The sequence below is a fragment of the Pocillopora verrucosa genome, chromosome 12, assembly GCF_036669915.1.
Source record: "Pocillopora verrucosa isolate sample1 chromosome 12, ASM3666991v2, whole genome shotgun sequence".
NCBI lineage: Eukaryota > Metazoa > Cnidaria > Anthozoa > Scleractinia > Pocilloporidae > Pocillopora > Pocillopora verrucosa.
This window is the reverse complement of record NC_089323.1, coordinates 7,086,926-7,094,730: the sequence shown is the minus strand read 5'-3', so window position 1 is coordinate 7,094,730 and position 7,805 is coordinate 7,086,926. Positions and strand designations below refer to the sequence as shown.

The 7,805-nt window shown below is 39.2% G+C and overlaps 1 protein-coding gene across 5 annotated transcripts in view; it reads left to right on the top strand.

Moving 5' to 3' along the window:
- Window positions 1-5,918, top strand: part of LOC131790899 (uncharacterized) — a 14,576-nt gene extending 8,658 nt beyond the window's left edge. For all 5 annotated transcript variants that reach the window (XM_066159063.1, XM_059108156.2, XM_066159061.1 and 2 more), the window contains 6 exons: window positions 380-532; window positions 1,275-1,425; window positions 1,506-1,717; window positions 2,900-3,137; window positions 3,547-3,827; window positions 5,515-5,918. In XM_066159063.1, coding sequence (XP_066015160.1) covers window positions 380-532; window positions 1,275-1,425; window positions 1,506-1,717; window positions 2,900-3,137; window positions 3,547-3,827; window positions 5,515-5,652 — 1,173 coding nt within the window. In that variant the 3' untranslated portion in view covers window positions 5,653-5,918. The remainder of the gene's footprint in view (window positions 1-379; window positions 533-1,274; window positions 1,426-1,505; window positions 1,718-2,899; window positions 3,138-3,546; window positions 3,828-5,514) is intronic.
- The last annotated feature ends 1,887 nt before the right edge of the window (window positions 5,919-7,805 follow it).

Sequence of the window (7,805 nt, the reverse complement as noted above, 5' to 3'; positions counted from 1 at the left end):
GTATAATTGCTCAGGTGCTGGTGATTACTCGTATCAAGATAAGCAAGGAGCTTTGGCAGGTCTATTTAATTAAATCAACAAAAACTTAATATCCTTCTTTTGCTTTTCGCGGTTGAATTTTCTTCTATCGTGCTCATCACTTCCTCGCAAACATTGACAAAAGGCGAGGCAACCACTTTGAAATTTAGCACTCCTGCCACAATTACCTCGCGCTTCCTCGCGCGAGGTGATTATAGTTAGGTAAGACGCAATCCTCGACCCATCAGAGCGCGTGCATCTCTCTAATAACCGGAACAATTACACCAAATGCCTATTGAATTCAAAGGGAACGTTACTTACCATGTTAAGTATGCGATTATCATTTTTCTCCCCTATGAAGAATGGAGGCAAGGAAAAATACGTTGCAAAAGTTGTCCATGTGGACACTGCACATTTGGAAGAAGACCATGAGTTTAAGCTATCCATCGCACAACCGCCACTATCCAGAGACAAGTGTTTCAAATTAAAACTACAGGACGATCCTTTAAAAGGGGTATGTCGTTGAATTCAAATCTGTCTTGAAGGAAATACCTAACAAAAAATGCTGTGAAAGCTAATAATTTTATTTTTTCTTTAATTATTCAACCCTATTTTTATCGGAACCCTCCTGGGAGTACTGGAAGAGGGCTTCGACCACCGTTTCAACTTGAAAAAGAATAGTTCGTTGAGACACTCACGGAAACAGAACCAGTTGTGCTGGTCCCTTCGCTCGCAAGACTCGATTACTAACTATCCTTTCTAACTACCATAGATTCTCTTTAATGTCCCTTTTGAAAATCTCTTGGTACAACAAGACGATATTTGCTAGATGGTAATCTAGGAGTGTTAATGATATTGCAAGCAAAAGTTACACATCAACCCATTCCGTCGGCCAAAAACTAGTTTAGCCAGCAGGCTTCGTCTTTAACTTGCTTAGCCGCCCATGGGCGAGTGTTTTGGGAGTAAAAAGGCGGCACTACAAGAGATTCAGCATAAAAGTACAGAACTGCAGTTGCTTCGTCGTCTTACATTAGAGCTACATTCAGGTTTTTATACCAACGATGTGATGAAATCATGTCGAGAAATCATCAAGCATTGAAGAGAATTTAAGAACTGCAAACACCAGGTCTATTTATCTCTTAGACTTTTTCTTATCCACGAAACTGTGCGTGATGGTTCTTGTGAACGTCTCACTATGAAAGGTGTGTTTTTATATCTTGCCGGCTACTTCAACTAATGAATGTATTATTTCAAAGGAAACACCCTCTGGTTTTGTGGGCACGGAAATCCTAGAAGAAGAGGTCCTGCGGTTTTTGAAGCAAATTCACAAAAAGAAGGAGGAGGAGATGGTCATGGTAGTTATTTCGTGTTATTTTGGTCACGCCTACCTAATCAAGGTTGATGAAGGTCAGTCCTGTAGATTTTATGAGTCTTTCGGCGAATTGGTGAGGTATCAATCAGAGATTTTTTCATACTTCTTTCGGTAGATGAAGAGGATGACATCTTCACCCCGAAGGAGGTCAAAGCGAGAATTGAATCAAAGGATGACGATCGTTGGGAGACAATATTCCGGAAAGTTGAGACAATCGAAGTTGAGCAGACTGAAAAGTCTCTCAAAGCTTATGCATGCACAGCTAGTGATGACCTACGATACGACCTCACCTTCTTAACGCCATCTGGTTTAGAATTTCTAGTCAAGGTAATTTAACCATGTACCAAATTATTTTTTCTGCCGGGTTGGGGCTACCGTCGCCTCTAGACTATGGTCAATAAGCAAGGACATTCAACCCGAAAAATGCATCTATGTCAAGCTAAAGGTAGGCAGATGTCGAACCCAAGCTGATTCACGTCTCCACCTTTGTTCGTTAATCCTTAAGCATCGTTAACTAGGCCTAAGATGCCATCACCTTTCTAATTGTGTTTACTACCATTTCGTTCACTTTAAATTAACCAATTAAAACGTTCGATGGAGAAAAATGCTAGATTTCCATCCTCATCATCCTAACCCAAACATGTGCCGAATCATTTTTCCTGCCGGGTTGGGGCTACCGTTGCCTCTAGACTAAGGTCACTAAGCAAGCACACTCAACCCGAAAAAGACATCTATGTCAAGCTAAAGGTAGACAGATGTCGAACCCAAGCTGATTCACGTCTCCACCTTTGTTCGTTAATCCGTTAAGCATCGTTAAGTAGGGCTATGACGCCATCACCTTTCTAATTGTGTTTTACTGCCATTTCATGTACTTTAAATTAACCAATTAAAACGTTCGATCGAGAAAAATGCTAGATCTCCGTCCTAACCATCCTAACCCAAACATTAAGCCATGTTAGCTCAGATAAAAGGAAATTTTACAACCCCCACAGTTCACATAGCGTTCAACAGCTTTTTATTAACTCTATTAAAGCTCCTGAAGGCGTGTTTCTACTCTACCAAAATGTTCTTAACGATCTGGCCTTCTATACTTTTTATCAAACCTATGGTGTCGATTGATTTTAAGGTAGCTCTGTGAGCACCATGGTGTTCTATTATGCATATTGTATCAAATAGTGTACAGGGAGATAACACGACGAATTAAGGGATATTGTCTTGATTTATGATCCTTATACCTTGAGCAGTTTCAAGTAATTTTTTTGCTGATGAACTCTGAGCTATCGAAATAGAGGCTGTGTAGGGTTCGTAACACTGCAATAACAGACAAGCATGATTACACGTCTAGCAGAAGAGAGCCTTCTGACATTTTGTTTCGCGTCTGGCCAGTTAAAGAATATAAAAGTGTTGCTAAACCAGTTCACCAAGATTTCACTTACAGACGGTGTAAATTAGCCAGGGCCCGACCAAATTTTCTCTCTTTATTTGTTATCATTATCCCTCTGTTATCAGGTATGGCTCATCGAAAAAGAACCTGGGGTCGAAGGCGCTTCAGCGTCTTCCCTGGCGTTCCGTCGCAGCCCTCAACTTTCTGTCAGAAACACCTCGACAGAAATCTTGCATGACGACCATAGTGGAGATGCATCGAACGCACCAATTTTCTACATCAGCGATACATTTAATCAGCAAATGACAATCGACATTCTATCGCCGTCTGCAGGATTTGATTGCCGTTTGAAAATACGAACATGTAAGGAAACGTTTCTCTCAAACTTAAGATAAAAGAAATATTATGATTCTGTATCATATGATTCTGCGTGTTATTTACTTCTCTAGATATGACTGTGGGACATTTATGATAATATAGTTGCTTACAACTTCGTGGCATTTCCTTCCCATTCAAGAACAGAAAAATTTCAGGCTAAATAGGTTATTAGCACGCCAGACTAAGTTTGATGGTCACCTTAAGCCTGGTCGGTGAAAGGGCAGGGCCTAAAATCTGAATATAATTAACTTCAAGTGGTTGGTCCACCCATGACATATAATGAAATTGAAATGACGATAATTTAAGGTTTGAGACTCGAATGAAAAAATTGCATGTATGTTACTATGCAGAACAAAAAAGGACATAGTCTGACCTCACTTCTTTCCTCTTTTAGTTCCAAAGTTTCCACAAACAAAACCACAAGCAGAAAAAGAGCGCAAACTTTTAGAAAACTACCTCATGAAGATGAGGATTGATGATGGTCAGCTGAAGTTTCCACCAATTTCCGAGCTACCAGATGGGTTTGACCTGTCTTTTCAGCGCCGCTGCCTTCGAAAGACATATCGGTATGAACATGACGGAGACGCGTTTACTTTAACTGTTAGCAAAGACCAGTTAAACAAAGTGAATGCCGACCAGACTGATGCGTACAGTTTCAATGAATCAGAAGCGAAGGTATTGTTAATCATACACAAACAGTTTAACACTTATATGCATTTCCCTGATTCAAATTCGTCCTCACCATCAGGTGCAATTCTTCATGAATATCATTTTTTCTTCGTTCGATCACAGGTGGCTTAGTTAGCGATATGAGCTCATATTTATTTTGTTTAAAACCTGATATCTGAAGGAGTAGCATAACTACGGTTTAGATACATGAAACTCGACTCTATTTTGGAACATATGGAGATACATTTGTAGGATTGAACAGATTCGATTGTACAGGGAAAGCAACGGAATCGGGCTTAGAGGCAGATGTTCATTTTTTCCCTAAGATTAACTTCAGCCACAACCTTGTTGCCTTGGCTGTTGTTCCGTTGCTTTTGATGCCTGAGATGTTAAGTGTCCACCAAACAGCCTTGCTTGTCCCTTCGCTCACTGAGTCATCGGTGCGTTACTTACTTGCATCATACTACATTATACCACATCACAACGCATTCGCATCACATCATGTCTAGCCAAATCACATCATATTCACTTTTACATTCACGTCACATTCACTTTTACATCCACATCATATTCATATCACTTTACGTTCACATCACATCATATTCACTTTCACATTCACATTCGCATCACATTACGTTCACATCACATTCACTTTAACATTCACGTTTACATCATATTCAGGTCACATTACGTTCACATCACATCACATTCACATCAAATCATATCACGTTACATGCACTTCACATTACATCACATCACACCACATTCACATTTACATCATATTCACATAACATTACGTTCACATCATATCACTTTCACATCAAATCACATCATGTTACATTCACCTCCCATCACATTCACATTACATCGCATTCACATTACATCACATTCACATTACATCATATCTCATTCACATCACATTTACATGACATCACATTACATATACGTCATATTTACATCACATTACGTTCACATTACATTCACATAAAATCCCATCACATTAAATTCACATCACATCTCACACGTCACATTCACATCTCATTCACATCATATTACGTTTACATCATATTCACATTACCTTACGTTCACATCACATTCACATCAAATCAAATCACCTTACATTCACATTCAGCTTCATATTACATCTCATTCACATCACACCACATCACATTACATTCACATTATATTCACATCACATTACGTTCACATCTCATTCACATCACACCACATCACATTATATTCACATTATACTCACATCACATTGCATTCACATCTCATTCACATCACATCTCTACATTTACATCCCACCTCCCAAAGTGGGCAGCTCGGTGACGTGTCTTTATTAATTACTTTACAAGATACAGGCAATAAGCGAAAAGGGTCGCATTTATTAAACAGTTATGTCCACTCATTTGGAAAATTTGAATAAGATTCGGTTCTTAATAGAAGTAAACTTTTGGTAACAAGAAGTGAATGGTCGGATTAACGTCGTTGTAAAATATTTATATGAGAGGACCTACAATTCATCTGAAGCGTGACCATGAGGTATCGTGGAGTTACAATCAGTAATTATTTCTGTGCTTAAATGGGATCAGTTGATGTGAGTATTGCTACAGCATTTGTATATTGTTTTAATTTATTTTCATTACTAATGTATTTTGTTTGTTTAATGTCTTTTGTCAATCATGAAAAGCCGAATGTTCATCTCAACTGTGAAGAATGGGACCAAGTACTAAATGAGGGAAACTGGGAACCGGAGCAGATTACTGCCAAGCTTCCTAAATTTTTACAATTTCTAAGGAAAGTTCAGGGAAATGTGGCCCCTCTGTAATAGCAAGTGACGAGTGATTCCAGCGAAGAGCGAGCCTCATAGAACCCCCCTCCCTAAGATACGCCACAGCAAGATGCGTCTGTTTGTTACGTAACCTGGTTGTCCTGTGACTTCATGAGGAACGTTGATTACCCACTTCACTACATTAGCTTCTATAAAAATTGCACATGGACTTCTACTATATATGGTCCGGTCACGTGTCTGATCCCTGAGATTATGATTTTGTTTTTGTGTAAGCCTACGATCAATAAACGCGTCTTGCTATATTTGTCGAAGTAAACGTTTTCCTTCAAATACTGTTACAGCTAAGGAAAAGTATGCTGTATGTAAAAGACCATTAAATCTTCGGCCTCATCGCCCTTTAAACCTCTGCAGGCGAGGCAACTAGTCTCTAGCGTCTCTCGCTTTAGAAAATCAGAAAACTTCTAGCAGGGCGAATGCTGTGGGGCGTTTTGGGTCTCTTAAGTGCAAGCAGAGAGATCTTGCATGGTTGGGTGTAAGAAATGACCACGAAGTGTTCTTCACAGACTAAAGAAGAAGTTGATAACACTTGATTATGTAAACTTTTGGGTGGGAGAGCTTCTGTTTGAAACCACCCAGCTGGAATTTTATCCGAGAAAACGGTATACAAAGCTTAATATGTTCTAAGGTTATAAGCCTACGTGAGATGAATAGGTTTTTTTTTCTTTTTTATCAGTTGTAACATTAGGGCCTTTGTTTGCGAGGAAAATAATCTGCGGCTTATATAAGAGGCGAGTTTATCGTATATAGAGTACCTTTCCATTTTTATACACCGCTGCTCATGGTTTTCAGCGTGTCTTTGAGAAGCTGCTGCCAAGAGAAAATAAGGGAACAGATAGGAGAAATGAGGGTGTTGAATATGTCGATGTATACGAAACGTGGGTTATTTTTAGCTTGGGACGGAAAGCAATGTGGTTTCCTAACATAGTTTCTTCAGGATCCCTTAAGTCGATTTAATATCAAAACAGCCAATATCCTCGCTGTTCTCTAATACATCAATCTTACTTACAGGTGATCAAGACCCACTGAAAGAGGACGGATATTTTTCATTTTCCGTCAGAAAAAAGGCCATGTGCGAAACGAAAAGCAATGCGTGACCTTTGCGATTAAATCATTACGTAACAACCGTTTGATTTAGCGAAACGTGACTCTTACCTCACAGCAAATGGAGGTGTTGTGTTTCAAGAGCTCATTACTTGGGCTTCCTGTGGAAAAGCCTGAGGCAAGAGATTGTAAACTGTTAATAATGTCTTTCCTAAGCTTTAAATTACCTTGCGGTTCTCGTCTATCTTCCTAAAAGGCATTTCCAGCGTTCTGCACAAGCGCTGATAATCAGGCTCCGACCTTAAGTCCTCTTGAAGCAGTTGTGGTTACTGGTTAATGGTTTTTAACAAGTTTAAACTCAAATTCTAACCAGTACGTTCTTGCAACTGACTTAAAATCATTTTACCTTGAAATGTGGTGTTTGATAGCACAATATTAATTATTTTTTATCAAAACTTGCGTTTTAAGGTCGCATTCACCTCGCGTGTAATTATGACCTTGAAACATGTCCAAATGCGATATTTCCTAGAACAAGCACCAGTGTCCTTATTGATGATAAAATGATAAAAATAAGTGGGATTTAACAGTAAACATTTCAGAGAACGGTCTAGTTGTTCCTGGGAAGTTAACAGCGTACACCAAGGGCGCAGCAATTTAGACAAAAATTAAAAGAAAAGCAAGCACCTGGAAATAGAAAAAACAGGAAGTGAAATGAAACAATTTTCCTGTACTGATTCAAGTTGGAGCGGATAGAAACAGAAACAGCTTGATCTTTCTATGTGAGGAAGTGAAAGACGGGGTGACGGGGGCGCTTGTTGACATTATGGGTAAGGCGCATGTTGCGGATTTTCGGTAACTTCGTTGAGTAACGAGATGATGATTTCCCAGACCGTAAGAGTGTGTCAGTTACCTATGGATCTAGCCACTAATGTTGACTTAATAATTGAAATAAATCAAACAGCCAATGGACTCTAACTGTTCTCACGTCTCGTGTTTTTCAACAGATCGTATACAATCCAAGCCATTCACAATATTTTTGGGTTTCTGTCCAATCTCCATTCCTTTTGTTTAATGATGCTTATCATAAA